The 17,032-nt window shown below is 47.2% G+C and overlaps 1 protein-coding gene across 3 annotated transcripts in view; it reads right to left on the minus strand.

Moving 5' to 3' along the window:
- Positions 1 to 17,032, minus strand: part of chd7 (chromodomain helicase DNA binding protein 7) — an 81,519-nt gene that overhangs the window by 46,711 nt on the left and 17,776 nt on the right. For all 3 annotated transcript variants that reach the window (XM_036985767.1, XM_036985768.1, XM_036985766.1), the window contains exon 2: positions 14,644 to 16,650. In XM_036985767.1, the coding sequence (XP_036841662.1) occupies positions 14,644 to 16,473 (1,830 nt within the window). In that variant the 5' untranslated portion in view covers positions 16,474 to 16,650. The remainder of the gene's footprint in view (positions 1 to 14,643; positions 16,651 to 17,032) is intronic.

Genomic DNA, 17,032 nt, shown 5'->3' on the forward strand with positions numbered 1-17,032 from the left:
TTCCTGTAGAGACAGAAGTAGCTCTCCTCTCCCCTGCTCTCTATCCCCAGTAGAACTGGGCTGACAGGAAACACGTTGGCAGCTGTTTGGGGCTTCCAGCTGCCCGCAGTCCCAGTAGCAGATGGGGCGAAGGCATTATGACACGAATAAATTATATCCATACTTCAAAAAAATGGGGGGGGGGTGCATTTATGGACATAAGCAAATTTACTGCAATATGCCACAGCTCTTGCCGAAGGAGTCTTCGAAAACATCCCCCTTGTCTGAGCTGGTTGGAGTGTGCGCAAGTATTTTCACTAAAGAGAGTAGAGAAAGAAAGGAAATTCAGACGAATGAAAGATGAGGTCCCGTTTGTACCGTGCTCGTTTTATCTGGGAGGCCTGCAGATCGCTCAGAGACCAAATAAAAAAAAAACTTTAGGAAACCACAACTGCGGCTGTCAAATGCAAATTTCCTGTAAACAAGCGAAGAGACAGATTGGGTGCATGGTGCATGCCAAACATCACCAAGGTCACAGAGAATGCGTTTATGCCCATCCCCAAACAGAGGTGTGCAGAAGACAGGCTGGCCATAGAAATAGAGAGAGGCGAGAGAGGGCTTGGACTGCTGCTTTAATGGATAAACGTCTCCTCTTGCCCAGCTTCCTCGATAATCAATCACATGAATGACAATGGGCCTGGTGCACGCACACACTCACTGCATTGCTAATGTGACAGCAGCAGTGCAGAATACGATACGGACGGTATTGGGTTTCATCTCTCGGAGGGGAAGAGTGATGTGCCGGTTATTCTGGCAGCCAAAGTGCTCTCTCTCTGAGCTAAATACTCCCTGAAGGAGCAGAGCAGAGGGCGGCCACTGCTGCCGAGTGGCTGTGGTCCTTCACCACAACACCTCCAGGGTGAACGACGCCATCGCGATGCTACAAATATGGTCCTTAATTTTTCAGTATTCCTTGAAGGAAGCATAAAATATGGACAACAATGGCATTAGAAACAGTCAACTGTATTGTCACAGGTGATGGAGAACCACCATCTGGGGTTTGTCAATTCCTTGCAACTAGCAGACCACTGCTCACAGGCTACGGTTAGAAACCCCTGGGACCACCTGTCTTTCAGCCCTGTGCAAATCAGTGTTAGGGTCAGTTTAATTTCAATCCAGAATATTTCTTTACCATGTCGGTTGTTCAATTCTGATGCCAATTTGACACTTAAAACAGGCCTGTGGCCTAAGGGTGTAAAATACCCTAGATGTCAATCAACCAATGTTTTTTGTGGTTTTGAGAAAGGGTGGGAAGGAGGTAGCTTGAGTCTTTGAGTTCAAGCACTTGAGGGACAGGGCTGGATATCCTAAAATGGGCCTTACCATCACTGGGGGATAAGTTGGTGATCCAACAGCCCCAAAGAATAAGGCCTTTGACTAAGTTACTTTATTATTATTTTTTTTACAGTTTGTTGATGCCAACCAAAAATAACATCCACTGTGTTAGCCAGGAGGTAACCAGGTGCAGAATTCCTACAACAGCTGAAATTGAAAAGGCAGAATGACTCCAAGGACACCTTTTCTTATTCAAAAGTACTCTTGAATTCGTCTTTCAGTCTATCCCCTTGAAAACAAAACAGACTAGAGGGAGCTGAAGTGAAGTGATAAACGTGCCAGCTCCAGCAGTCATGGGAGAAGCCCACATTTGTAAACATTAACTCTGTCAAACAGGTCCAGTTAGCTAGCATCTGCTAATTAAATCTATGGGCTTTTTAAACTCGTCCATTCTCCAAATGGGATCATAATGGACGAAATGCTACTGAAGAATGGAATCCATACTTGTAGCCTTCAACTCGTGCAGGTGAAGCTTATGGCCTTCCTAATGCACTTTTATAACAAAATAAATATATCTGGCACCGCCAAAATGCAAAGCAATATTTTCCAACTCTGTAGGTACAAGGCAGGCAGATACATTCATAATATTCCAGGTAGCTTGGTAATCCAATGTTTCCCACATAATTTCTTTGGCAGAAGGGAAAATGATGAATCAGAGTCGTCTCCACAGACTTTGCTCTGCTGCCTCCTTGACTGATGAAAAAGGCATGGTGTCGTTCGGTTGGAAAAGTTGATGCCGCCTGCTCTGGATGTCGCTAGGAGCGGGAGACACAGAACACCGATACCGTCAGACCAAGCAGCAATAGTTTCCTCAGGCCTATAGTGATATTTACGTGGGTGACTCTTTAGAGCATGATTGGTTCTGCTTGCTATATAGAAGAAAGTTCATGGAGCCAGTATCCATCAGCTCAGCAACCGTGGCCGACTTAAAGAATAGATAACCCGCGTGGACTAGACATGGATTGGGCCGATATACGATTAAATCAAAATAGTGAAATTTGACAGTGACATGACTATCAATTTGAACTTTACAAATCCAAACTGCAGTTTTAGCAGTTAAGCTGTATCAATATGTTTAAAATTACTTAAATTAATCAACTAATACCCTGACTACACCGCTCGCAACGTTGCGAGCGTCGCAAAATAAATGTAGGAATACATGTTATTCAATTATTGTACCCACACTGCTGGCGCGCCCCAACGAGCATCTGCGTCGCAAAGGGCTAAATTAGAAGTTATTCCTATTTCTGACGCAGATAACGCTGCAAGTCCTGCCTCTCCCATCTCCTCGTTGGTTTACAGAAGCAGGTACCATCTCCTCATTGGTTATACCCAAATGGATGATTGAAAGCCTAACTTTTGCCAGTTGTTGTGGCAATACTATGAAAGTGTAGATGCCAATCACCATATAAGTTCAAAGATGAAAAAAAGGAGTCGGTTGACAATTTTATTTGTGGATTAATTGTCGGAGTAGAGGACCTTGTGCATCGCAGGTCAAAAAACAACTCAATGTTATATCCCAGGACAAATTAGCTAAAAACAGCAAGCTAGCTAAATAGGACAAATTAGCTAGCAAGTGCAAGCTAACTAGCTAAATTGCCATACGTGTTTAATGCTTTGACCTGTCCCCAAATTAATGGCATTGGTTCAGTTTGTTTTGATATTTTAAAATAAAAACTTATGCACGATAGCGCAGCCGGTTTGGGTTCCATATAAGCCTTATTTTTTCAACATACTAAGATTATTTCATGAGAATGCAACTATTTTAAATTAGGACAGCAACTTTACAGTCTGGAATTACCTAGTTATTAACAGTACAAAATAATTATCAGATTGAGGACTCCCCAAATATTTCCCACCCCTACTAGTGACCCATAAAAGGGTTCTACACTAACTTTTTCCCACTGGTGCTTTGAGTTGAACAGGAAGAAAACAGCACAACAATCCCAACCCCTTATTACTCCACCCACCAAGGCATCATACAAAGATATCACAGAAAAGTAAAAACAAAAAAATTTAAAATGGAGAAGAAAAAAACCTGTATCACAATACGGCCACTAGATCAGACATGACTTTTGTAGGGCGCCCAAGCAAAGTGCACCAAACCTTTTCTAGAGGCAGAGATGACATCACCTCCTTAACCCACTGCACAAAGGAAGTTGGCATTTCAGATTACCAGAAAAAGACGACAAGGCAGAGAGCTAGCAGTGAGGCAACTGCTGTTGCATTTGCCTGATGCGTGGTAACATTCTGATCTAGGGGAAGTACTCCAAAATTAGTTGAACAGGTTGGGGTTAATAGTTACACATACAGCAGCAGTCAAAAGTTTGGACACCTATTTTTTTATTTTTTTTATTTTTATTTTTTACCTTTATTTAACCAGGTAGGCTAGTTGAGAACAAGTTCTCATTTGCAACTGCGACCTGGCCAAGATAAGGCATAGCAGTGTGAACAGACAACACAGAGTTACACATGGAGTAAACAATTAACAAGTCAATAACACAGTAGAAAAAAGGGGAGTCTATATATACATTGTGTGCAAAAGGCATGAGAAGGTAGGCAAATAATTACAATTATGCAGATTAACACTGGAGTGATAAATGATCAGATGGTTATGTACAGGTAGAGATATTGGTGTGCAAAAGAGCAGAAAAATAAAAATAAATAAATAAAAACAGTATGGGGATGAGGTAGGTGAAAATGGGTGGGCTATTTACCAATAGACTATGTACAGCTGCAGCGATCGGTTAGCTGCTCAGATAGCAGATGTTTGAAGTTGGTGAGGGAGATAAAAGTCTCCAACTTCAGCGATTTTTGCAATTCGTTCCAGTCACAGGCAGCAGAGAACTGGAACGAAAGGCGGCCAAATGAGGTGTTGGCTTTAGGGATGATCAGTGAGATACACCTGCTGGAGCGCGTGCTACGGATGGGTGTTGCCATCGTAACCAGTGAACTGAGATAAGGTGGAGCTTTACCTAGCATGGACTTGTAGATGACCTGGAGCCAGTGGGTCTGGCGACGAATATGTAGCGAGGGCCAGCCGACTAGAGCATACAAGTCGCAGTGGTGGGTGGTATAAGGTGCTTTAGTGACAAAACGGATGGCACTGTGATAAACTGCATCCAGTTTGCTGAGTAGAGTGTTGGAAGCAATTTTGTAGATGACGTCGCCGAAGTCGAGGATCGGTAGGATAGTCAGTTTTACTAGGGTAAGTTTGGCGGCGTGAGTGAAGGAGGCTTTGTTGCGGAATAGAAAGCCGACTCTTGATTTGATTTTCGATTGGAGATGTTTGATATGGGTCTGGAAGGAGAGTTTAGAGTCTAGCCAGACACCTAGGTACTTATAGATGTCCACATATTCAAGGTCGGAACCATCCAGGGTGGTGATGCTGGTCAGGCGTGCGGGTGCAGGCAGCGAACGGTTGAAAAGCATGCATTTGGTTTTACTAGCGTTTAAGAGCAGTTGGAGGCCACGGAAGGAGTGCTGTATGGCATTGAAGCTCGTTTGGAGGTTAGATAGCACAGTGTCCAAGGACGGGCCGGAAGTATATAGAATGGTGTCGTCTGCGTAGAGGTGGATCAGGGAATCGCCCGCAGCATGAGAAACATCATTGATATATACAGAGAAAAGAGTCGGCCCGAGAATTGAACCCTGTGGCACCCCCATAGAGACTGCCAGAGGACCGGACAGCATGCCCTCCGATTTGACACACTGAACTCTGTCTGCAAAGTAATTGGTGAACCAGGCAAGGCAGTCATCCGAAAAACCGAGGCTACTGAGTCTGCCGATAAGAATACGGTGATTGACAGAGTCGAAAGCCTTGGCAAGGTCTATGAAGACGGCTGCACAGTACTGTCTTTTATCGATGGCGGTTATGATATCGTTTAGTACCTTGAGCGTGGCTGAGGTACACCCGTGACCGGCTCGGAAACCAGATTGCACAGCGGAGAAGGTACGGTGGGATTCAAGATGGTCAGTGACCTGTTTGTTGACTTGGCTTTCGAAGACCTTAGATAGGCAGGGCAGGATGGATATAGGTCTAACAGTTTGGGTCCAGGGTGTCGCCCCCTTTGAAGAGGGGGATGACTGCGGCAGCTTTCCAATCCTTGGGGATCTCAGACGATATGAAAGAGAGGTTGAACAGGCTGGTAATAGGGGTTGCGACAATGGCGGCGGATAGTTTCAGGAATAGAGGGTCCAGATTGTCCAGCCCAGCTGATTTGTACGGGTCCAGGTTTTGCAGCTCTTTCAGGACATCTGCTATCTGGATTTGGGTAAAGGAGAACCTGGAGAGGCTTGGGCGAGTAGCTGCGGGGGGGGGGGGGGGGGGGGGGAGCTGTTGTCCGAGGTTGGAGTAGCCAGGCGGAAGGCATGGCCAGCCGTTGAGAAATGCTTGTTGAAGTTTTCGATAATCATGGATTTATCGGTGGTGACCATGTTACCTAGTCTCAGTGCAGTGGGCAGCTGGGAGGAGGTGCTCTTGTTCTCCATGGACTTCACAGTGTCCCAGAACTTTTTGGAGTTGGAGCTACAGGATGCAAACTTCTGCCTGAAGAAGTTGGCTTTAGCTTTCCTGACTGACTGTGTGTATTGGTTCCTGACTTCCCTGAACAGTTGCATATCGCGGGGACTATTCGATGTTAGCGCAGTCCGCCACAGGATGTTTTTGTGCTGGTCGAGGGCAGTGAACCAGGGGCTATATCTGTTCTTAGTTCTGCATTTTTTGAACGGAGCATGCTTATCTAAAATGGTGAGGAAGTTACTTTTAAAGAAAGACCAGGCATCCTCAACTGACGGGATGAGGTCAATGTCCTTCCAGGATACCCGGGCCAGGTCGATTAGAAAGGCCTGCTCACAGAAGTGTTTTAGGGAGCGTTTGACAGTGATGAGGGGTGGTCGTTTGACTGCGGCTCCGTAGCGGATACAGGCAATGAGGCAGTGATCGCTGAGATCCTGGTTGTAGACAGCGGAGGTGTATTTGGAGGGCCAGTTGGTCAGGATGACGTCAATGAGGGTGCCCTTGTTTACAGAGTTAGGGTTGTACCTGGTGGGTTCCTTGATGATTTGAGTGAGATTGAGGGCATCTAGCTTAGATTGTAGGACTGCCGGGGTGTTAAGCATATCCCAGTTTAGGTCACCTAACAGAACAAACTCTGAAGCTAGATGGGGGGCGATCAATTCACAAATGGTGTCCAGGGCACAGCTGGGAGCTGAGGGGGGTCGGTAGCAGGCGGCAACAGTGAGAGACTTATTTCTGGAGAGAGTAATTTTCAAAATTAGTAGTTCGAACTGTTTGGGTATGGACCTGGAGAGTATGACATTACTTTGCAGGCTATCTCTGCAGTAGACTGCAACTCCTCCCCCTTTGGCAGTTCTATCTTGACGGAAGATGTTATAGTTGGGTATGGAAATCTCAGAATTTTTGGTGGCCTTCCTGAGCCAGGATTCAGACACGGCAAGGACATCAGGGTTAGCAGAGTGTGCTAGAGCAGTGAGTAAGACACACTTAGGGAGGAGGCTTCTGATGTTGACATGCATGAAACCAAGGCTTTTTCGATCACAGAAGTCAACAAATGAGGGTGCCTGGGGACATGCAGGGCCTGGGTTTACCTCCACATCACCCGCGGAACAGAGAAGGAGTAGTATGAGGGTGCGGCTGAAGGCTATCAAAACTGGTCGCCTAGGGCGTTGGGGACAGAGAATAAGAGGAGCAGGTTTCTGGGCATGGTAGAATATATTCAGGGCATAATGCGCAGACAGGGGTATGGTGGGGTGCGGGTACAGCGGAGGTAAGCCCAGGCACTGGGTGATGATGAGAGAGGTTGTATCTCTGGACATGCTGGTTGTAATGGGTGAGGTCACCGCATGTGTGGGGGGTGGGACAAAGGAGGTATCAGGGGTATAAAGAGTGGAACTAGGGGCTCCATTGTAAACTAAAACAATGATAACTAACCTGCACAACAGTATACAAGGCATATTGAAATTTGAGAGAGACATACAGCAAGGCATACAGTAATCACAGGTGTTGAATTGGGAGAGCTAGCTAAAACAGTAGGTGAGACAACAACAGCTAATCAGCTAGCACAACAACAGCAGGTAGAATGGCGATTGATTAGGCAGAGAGGGTCGGATTAACTACACACAGAGCCTAAGTGCGGCTGGGGCCGACAGATAAAACATAAACAAGCAGAATGGATTACCGTGAATTAATGGACAGTCCAGCATGCATCAGCTATGTAGCCAAGTGATCAGTGTCCAAGGGGCAGCGGTGGATGGGGCAGGGAAGCTGGACTGGCGAGTGTTATCCAGGTTAGAAAACTAACAATGACTAAATAGCTTGTAGCCAGTTAGCTGGTTAGCTTCTGAAGGTTCTTGAGTGTGTTCTAAAAATGTAAAGATAATAGCGGTTCCGTATCACATTGGGTGAGGCAGGTTACCGGAAGGTATAAACAAATTAAAAATCGAAAAGGGATAGAAAGTAAATATGGGTTCAGTGAGTGTTTGGGACGCGGCGATTCAGATGGTTAGCAGGCCTGTGCTAACAAGCTAACAGTTAGTAGACGATGCTAAACACGGTAGCAGTTAGCGGACCGGGCTAAACAAGCTAGCAGTTAGCAGGCCGAATTTGCAAGCAAGGAGATAGCAAGGGCTAGAGAGTTAGCCTTTGGGGACGTCGCGATGGGGGGAGTCTGTTTATTCCTCTTCATGCGGTGACATCAATGGACCGGTCGTGGGTCTGGATATTGTAGCCCAGGAGCTCAAAATGTTCCGTTTGCGATGGGAATCCGGGGGTGAAAAATAAAAATAAAATAATAGATAGGTCCGTTATGCTCTGGTTAGAGTCGCGTTGTTCGAACTGGCGAGAGCTTTCCGAGCTAAAGGTTAGCTGATGACCGGTTAGCTGACCGGTTAGCTGAAGACCGCTAGCAATGTTTTGCTGAAGCTGGTAGTTAGTTGGCTAGTTGGCTAGCTTCAGTTGAGGGGTTCCAGATCCGAAGTAAATATAAATACTTTAGGAAAAAAAGCTACGTTGGGTGAGGCGGGTTGCAGGAGAGTATTTAGAAGAAGTTGAGGTTCAGCAAAAAGTTTTAAAGATATGTGAAGAAAAAAAAACGAAAACGAAACGAAAACAAACGATATATACAAGGGACACGACAACACGTCCTACTGCTACGCCATCTTGGATCGCTCCTACACAAGGGTTTCTCCTTATTTTTACTATATTGTAGAATAGTGAAGACATCAAAACCATGAAATAACCCATGGAATAACCAAAAAAGGGTTCAACAAATCAAAATATATTTTATATTTGAGATTCGAAGTAGCCACCCTTGGCCTTGATGGAAGCTATGCACATTCTTGGCATTCTCTCAACCAGCTTTATGAGGAATACTTTTCCAACAGTCTTGAAGTTCCCACATATGCTGAGCACTGGTTGGCTGCTTTTCCTTCACTCTGCGGTCCAAATCATTCCAAACCATCTTAACTCACTCTCCTATGGCGGTCCTCATGAGAGCCAGTTTCATCATAGCACTTGATGGTTTTTGCGACTGTACTTGAAGTTCTTGAAATTTTCCGTATTGACTGACCTTCATGTCTTAAAGTAACGGACTGTCGTTTCTCTTTGCTTATTTGAGCTGTTCTTGCCATAATATGGACTTGTGGTTTAACAAATAGGGCTACCTTCGGTATACCACCACTACCTTTTCACAACTGAATGCCTCAAAAACGAAGGAAAGAAATTCCACAAATGAATGCACACCTGTTAATTGAAATGCATTCCAGGTGACTACCTCATTAAGCTGGTTGAGAGAATGCCAAGAGTGTGCAAACCTGTCATCAAGGCAAAGGGTGGCTATTTGAAGAATCTAATATAAAATATATATTTTTAATTGTTTAACCTTTTTGGGATAGGGGGCAGCATTTTCACATTTGGATGAATAGCATGCCCAGAGTGAACTGCCTCCTACTCTGTCCCAGATGCTAATATATGCATATTATTATTAGTATTGGATAGAAAACACTGAAGTTTCTAAAACTGTTTGAATAATGTCTGTGCGTATAACAGAACTCATGTGGCAGGCGAAAATCTGAGAAAATCCAACCAGGAAGTGGGAAATCTGAGGTTTGCGGTCTTTCCAATTCAGCCCCCATTGAAGATACAGGGTGATATTAGTTATGTTTCACTTCCCAAGGCTTCCACTAGATGTCAACAGTATTTAGAACCTGTTTTGAAGATTCTACTCTAAAGGAGGGGCTCATAAGAGCTCTTTGAGTGAGTGGTCTGGCGCTCTCACGTGAAAGGTTGCTACTTTCCACTTCATTTGTACAGACAAAGGAATTGTCTGGTTGGAACATTAATGAAGTTATGTTAAATACATCCTAAAGATTGATTCCATACTTAGGTTGGCATGTTTCTACGGGCTGTAACGGAACTTTTTGAACGTTTTGTCCGACGTTCGGCGCGACCTGGGCGTGCTTTTGGATTTGTTTACCAAATGCCCTAACAAAAGAAGATATTTGGACATAACTGATGGACATTATCGAACAAATCAAACATTTATGGTGGAACTGGGATTCCTGGGAGTGCATTCTGATGAAGATCAAAGGTAAGTGAACATTTTAAATGTTATTTCTGAGTAATGTTGACTACCCAATATGGCGGGTATCTTTTGGGCTGCTTTGTTGTCTAAAGGCTGTACTCAGATTATCGCACGGTTTGATTTGTTCGATATCTCAGTAAAGTTTTTTTGAAATCTGACACAGCGGTTGCATTAACTTCTTATGGCTGGGGGGCAGTATTGAGTAGCTTGGATGAATAAGGTGCCTAAAGTAAACGGCCTGATCCTCAGTCTCAGTTGCTAATATATGCATTTTATTATTGGATAGAAAACACTAAAGTTTCTAAAACTGTTTGAATGATTTGAGTATAACAGAACTCATATGGCAGGCAAAATCCTGAGTTGAAATCAAAACAGGAAGTCAGAAATCTGAGCTTTGTGTGTATTCACCAGAGTCCCCAATGAAATCCCTTTGAGGTATTAATGATGTTGCACAATATAAATTATAATGAGACTTCTATGGTGTTGTGGGAGTGCATGATAGCAGAATCAGTCAGGTGTCTGGCAGTCAGCCATTTTCTGATCATGCTTATTCCTCATGGTAGTCACTTACGTTCCATTGCTCACGAAGACAAGGAGTACTCTGGTTGGAACTTTATTGAAGCTATAGGTTTAAAAACATCCTAACAATTTTTTTCTGTAATCAGTTTGAAATGTTTCTTCGACCGGTAATATAACTTTTTGTCCAATATAACGCTGACCAGAGAATGAGAGTTTGGATATGTATACCAAACGCGCTAACATAAATAAGACATTTTCGAACAAAAAGCTTGCCACCCATGTCTTGCTCCCATGGAGATTTTGTATTTGCCCAGGAAGGCAGATAAATGTTCTGTATTATGTCCTATAATCTGGAAATTGTGCCCTTCAGATACATGTTAAGATCTGAGCACCTCTCAACTGGACAATTAGAGGGCTCAAGTGGAAATGAAGGGAAATTATTTTTAGCAAAGTAGAAAGTAGTGGGAACATTATGGTCAACCCTCAGAATATCAAATGAGACAAATGTGTTATCAACAAATAGGTCACTAATAAACACCAGACCATTCCTATGCCAGAACTGAAAAACGGTGTCAATCTGCGATGAACAGACAATTAGAACATAAAATGGGGAGAAGCAAATTGCATGTTTTAGGCTAAAGTGATTTCGGAATTGGGACGAGATTTTAAGGGAGTTCTTGACAAAATAATTTAAAATATGGGGTGCCGAGGTTCATTGGCATTGGGGAGCACAGCAACAAGACAGGAGAAGTTGGAAGGCTTGACTATCTCCATGGTAGCCCAAGTTGGACCATCCTTGTTTTCAAATGTAGAAACCCAACAAACATTTAGACAGTGCATTCAGAAAATATTCAGACGCCTTGACTGTTTCCATATTTTGTAATGTTACAGCCTCATTCTAAAATGTATTAAATTGCTTTTCCACACATCTACATACAATTCCACATAATGACAAAGCAAAAAGAGGTTTAGAAATATTTGCTAATATACATAGAAAACTGAAATCTCACACTTACATAAGTATTTCAGACCCTTTACTCAATGCGTTGTTGAAGCAACTTTGGCAGTGATTACATCCTTGAATCTTCTTGGGTATGACGCTACAAGCTTGGCATACCTGTATTTGAAGAGTTTCTTCCATTCTTCTCTGCAGGTCCTCTCAAGTTCTGTTGGCTGGGGAGCTTCGCTGCACAGCTATTTTCAGGTCTCTTCAGAGATGTTCGATCGGTTTCAAGTCCGGGCTCTGGCTTGGCCACACAAGGACATTCAGAGACATCCCGAAGCCACTCCTACGTTGTCCTGTTCTGCCTGCGGCTATGGAACCCTGACCTGTTCGCCGGACGTGCTACCTGTCCCAGACCTGCTGTTTTCAACTCTCTAGAAACAGCAAGAGCAGTAGAGATGCTCTTAATGATCGGCTATGAAAAGCCAACTGACATTTACTCCCGAGGTGCTGACTTGCTGCACCCTCGAGAACTACTGTGATTATTATTATTATTTGACCATGCTGGTCATTTATGAACATTTGAACATCTTGGCCATGTTCTGTTATAATCTCCACCCGGCACAGCCAGAAGAGGACAGGAACCAGGCTATGAGGGATGGCCTCTAGGTTTCTCCCTAGGTTTTGAGATTTTCCTAGCCACCGTGCTTCTACACCTGCATTGCTTGCTGTTTGGGGTTTTGGGCTGGGTTTCTATAAGAAGGGCTATATAAATGCATTTGATTTGTTGGAAGGTGAACCTTCACCACATCCTGAGGTCCTGAGCGCTCTGGAGTAGGTTTTTAATCTAGGATCTCTGTACTTTGCAACATTCATCTTTCCCTTGATTCTGACGAGTCCCCCAGTCCCTGCCTCTGAAAAACATTCTGACAGCATGATGCCACCACGCTTCGCCTTAGGGATGGTGCCAGGTTCCCTCCAGACATGACGCTTGGCATTCAGGCCAAAGAGTTCAAACTTGGTTTTATCAGACCAGAGAATCTTGATTATCGCCACTACCATAAAGGCCTGATTGGTGGAGTGCTGCAGATGAAGGTTGTCCTTCTAGAAGTTTCTCCAATCTCGACAGAGGAACTCTGGAGCTCTGTTAGAGTAACCATCGGGTTCTTGGTCACCTCCCTGACCAAGGCCCTTCTCCCCCGATTGCTCAGTTTGGCCAGGCGGATGGGGTCTAGGAAGAGTCTTGGTGGTTCCAAATCATGTCCAATCAATTGAATTTACCACAGGTGGAGTCCAATAAAGTTGTAGAAACATCTCAAGGATGATAAATGGAAAGAGGATGCACCCGAGCTCAATTTCAAGTCTCACAGAAAAGGGTCTGAATACTTAAGTCTTTTTTATTTTTATTATTAGCCAAAATGACCAAAAAACAATTATCGTTGTGTCATTATGGGGTAGTGTGTAGTGTGAAGATCCATTTAATAATAAGACTAACGTAAGACAGAGGCGGAAAGGGTCTGAATACTTTCTGAATTAACTGTATACGAGTAGGCTAATTAGGCTATATCATTTTGACAATTTAATTACATTTACTTTAGGGGAACCTTAGCTTATGACGCATCGCCTTTGTCTGTAGCGCACTTGTGATTGAGTTTAAAACAAAATGGTCACTGGATTGCTTCTTTAAAAAAGTTTGTTTTTATTTTAAATTGCATTTCCATCCACACAAAGACTGTCAGCAATGCTAACGAATGCCTAACAGCTACACAAAGTGGTAGACCTACAGGACCATATGCGCACTTCAGAAAGTTGGTTTATGTTTGGTCAATTGCACATCACTGTTTGAATAAATCATAATTTAAAAAATCATGAAGGTACAAAAATATATTTAAAAAACAATGACCAATTAAAAATGTGTGTCGCACTGCCAAGTCAAACGGCCGCAAACACGACTGTTCTGGTCGCGATATCGGACCCTGCATAACCATATTACAGCAGCCAGGGCAGACACGGCTGGGAGCTAAAGGAGCGGGCTGACTGTCAGGAACCCTATTACCATATTAGAGAGTAGTGATGCAGAGTTGAGAGCTGAAGCGCCAGACACTGCTACCACGAACGGGGGGGGGGGGGAATCAGATCCACCACAGGAACAATAACGCCATCATGGTCTTGACGTCCTCGGGCGCATTTCCCTCAGCCAGCCTAACATAACGGGGTTACGTTCTTGTAGCCAGGGACTGAAGCAATGCTATGAGGCTTAACTGTGTGCCTAACATCTAGGTCATTCGCATTGGGCAAATTAACTCTGACATCTTAAATGTCAACCACAAAACTCCCTAATAGGAGTCCCCGGTACCAGGGGGATGGGGCCACTGCTGGTAAAGGGGAAGAGGAGGAGTGGAGAGTGGTGATGGTGTGAATGAGGAAGAGGACTAATAGAGATGCTAAGTGTTGGATGTGTGTGCTGCCACAGGGCGGCCATTGTATGTGAATGGGTTAGCAGGGAAAGAGGCTTTGAGCACAAAACAAGCTAATGGAAGCCAGGACACACACACAGCAAACTATTGAGAGCTGGTAACCTCCACTCCCCACTGGCTCCCCCCTATCCTCCCCTGCCCCCCTTTCCCCTCTTCTCTCTCTCCCGACAGGGCACATCCTGCTGTACACCATTAACTCACGCATGAGTCCTTCGAGACAGACAAGGCAAACACACACAGAGAGCAGAGAGAGAAAAGAGCGAGACATGGAAAACAACAGGATAGGGTGCAGGGATAGAGGGGGAAAGAGTAAAAGATAGAGGGGCAGACAACGAGAGAGAGAATTAAACAAACAAGAGAGGGAAGTGAGGATGGAATAGAGAGCAGAGCTGGCGGAAAGAGAGCAGACGGGGAGGAGAGAGATGCTTAGAGAGCAGGAAGGGAGTATTCCCCCTCAGAGAGAGGGGGTGGGGATGGGAGGGGGTTAGGAGATTAGTACTGTGGCGCCTGGGTCTTGGGGAGGGCCAGGATATGCAGTGGAGAGGAAACAAACCGCTGTAAAAATCCATTTCCCACACACACCTCAAAACTCCCATTCAACCTCCACCCAGAGCACCACTGAGTTTTTAAATGTCACAGACACCCCCCCCCCCCCCCCCCCCCCCCACACACACACACAAAAATACCCCACACACATGAAAACAAACCCACATCAAAGGGAACTCACCTGAATGTGAGGCACTTTCTGGGGGGTTGGAGGCGACTGGTGTGGCGGTGGCGCCCAGGGTGGCTGGTTGGGTGGAGAGTTCTGGTGGTGGGGGCCGGCCAGGTGCGTCTGGGCCTGCGACGGGGGCAAAGCAGCCTGGGCGGGGTGCACCTGCTGCAGCTGCTGGAAGGCTATGGGAGGAGGCTGCAGCTGCTGCCCAGGTCTGGGAGCCTGTTGCTGGAGAGGGAGCAGCCGCTGATCCTGGGGTCCGGTAGGCTCACCGTGGGCCATGGGACCTGGAGGTCTCACCTGGCCGAGTGGGACTCGCTGGTTAGGGGGCATGCCGGGGTAGAGCTGCTGGCCCGGGGGCATGTGGGGGTGCTGCTGCGGGTGGGAAGGGTGCTGAGTGTGGTGTTGCAGGTGGGGGTGTGGCTGCTGAGCACCCATGGGAGTGGGGTTTCTCTGAGGGGGGGCCATGGGGTTAGGGGGCTGGAGTGGGACTCCTGGGTAGCCCCCTACCTCTGGAGCCAGGCCGGCACTCGGGGGGCGGCCCTGTTGAGGCGGAGGTGTGCCCCCAGGGGTTCCCATGCCCCTCATTGGGGACATGGAGGGGGGAGAGCCGTAGGATCCCTGAGGTGGTGTGGGGAGGTGGGGCTGCTGTTGGGGGGTGGCCTGGGCCTGAGAGGGGTGCATGGGCTGGGAAGGGTGCATGGGCTGTCCAGTGATTTGGTTGGGGTGGACAGGCTGCTGGTGTACCTGGGGGCCCGTGTAGCGCTGTGGGGGTCCACCTACGTTGGGGTAGCGCTGGACCTGGGCTGGCCCCATGGCGTTACTGTTGTTGCTGGTGCTGCTGAGGCTCATGACGGGACTCATCCCTGCACTGCCGGCTAATCCCTGATTAAGGTTGCCGTACTGGGAGTAGGGGGGGTATTGCCCTGAGCTGGTTACAGCACCAGGGGGGGCTGCCTGGCCGTGCATGTTGAACCCCATGTTCTGGTGGGGCCTCCCGGCCAGGACCTGCTGCTGGCGAGAGGGGCTGTGGGGGAAGCGAGGGGTGTGGGAGGCCATGGGTTCCTGGCTGGGCCGGTGGAGGAACTGCTGGGCAGGCGGTTGCGGGTGCTGCTGTGGAGGCTGCTGTTGTTGGGCTGGGTGGCGCATGGGGGGACCTGTCATACTAGGGTTCTGCTGGAGCCCCACATGGCCCATGTAGTGGCTGGGCTCCTGGCCCATACCTTGGGGAAAGTGGTTGATCCTAGGGGGCGTCTGGGTCTGACCAGAGTGGCCCTGCATGGTCGCATAGTCGGCTCGGCCCATGTAGGGACCCATCTGGTGGCCGTGGCCCTGGGGCCCTGAGGGGCCGTGTTGTTGGTGGGAGGGGGCCTGGGTGGCGGCCTGTTGCTGCTGGAATGGAGGCAGTCCCTGCCCGGGGCCAGCCTGGGGGCCCCACACGGCTCCTCCATCAGGGAATGGCTGGCCGCGCCCGTCACCCTGCGTCCCGGAATAGACGTGGTGCCCCCCTCCAGGTTGTTGGGGATTGTTGTGGTAGCGCGAATGTGGGGACGCCATGCCGTTGACGGCGGGCCCGTTGCCCAACATCCGGCCCTGCTGCTGCTCGTAGCCCGCGAAGGGGTCGTATGGGTGGCCCATCTTTGGCTGTCCGGGAACGGCCTGCGAGGGGTGGTGGAGGGAGTTGGAGGAGAGCGAACCGTAGCCCTGGTGCTCGTGGGACATCTGCTGCCCCATGGGGTTGGGCTGGCCCTGGGGGAAGCCACAGTCCCCCAGGCCCTCCAGCCCGTCCGAGAACAGGTTGGCGTCGTCCCCGAACAGGCTCAACATCCCTGGGTCAGCCATGGCTGCTGGGGACCTGGCGGCTGGGGGGAGCGGAGCTCCAGGGAATCTGCGCTCACACAGAGGTGGATGTCCTCAAAGCCGCTAATCCGCTAACTAATCTGCAGCATGTCACTCCATATTTCCCTAATTCTCTCAGAGAATGAGAACGCAGTGTCAGGCAAAGCCAGGTTATGGGACCTGGAGGGAGGGAGAGAGGAGAGCGGTAGGAAGAGGACAGAAGGGGAAGAGAGAGATAGGAACATTAGAATCAGATATATCAGGTCAATTGTGCAACGCCACTCCTGTTCTTTAACCTCCTAACTGAAATAGATTTCTTAAGTGGCACATGTTTAGCAGTTTAATCAGTTGTAAACCCCCCCCCCCCCACCCTTTCATCCCCATCCCCCACCTCTGCTTCCATTTACTTTCAAACAAAAGATTTTCTTCCAACACACACACCAAGCCTAAACTCATTCATTCTTTAGAATGGGTTGTTGGTTGGAAAAGAACAAAGGCCTGGGCAGAAGCAGGGGTGTTTAAACAGCAGCAGCTGCCAGATCAGCCCAGCAGATGTGAGAAT

Source organism: Oncorhynchus mykiss, chromosome 8, assembly GCF_013265735.2.
Source record: "Oncorhynchus mykiss isolate Arlee chromosome 8, USDA_OmykA_1.1, whole genome shotgun sequence".
In the NCBI taxonomy this organism is placed as follows: Eukaryota; Metazoa; Chordata; class Actinopteri; order Salmoniformes; family Salmonidae; genus Oncorhynchus; species Oncorhynchus mykiss.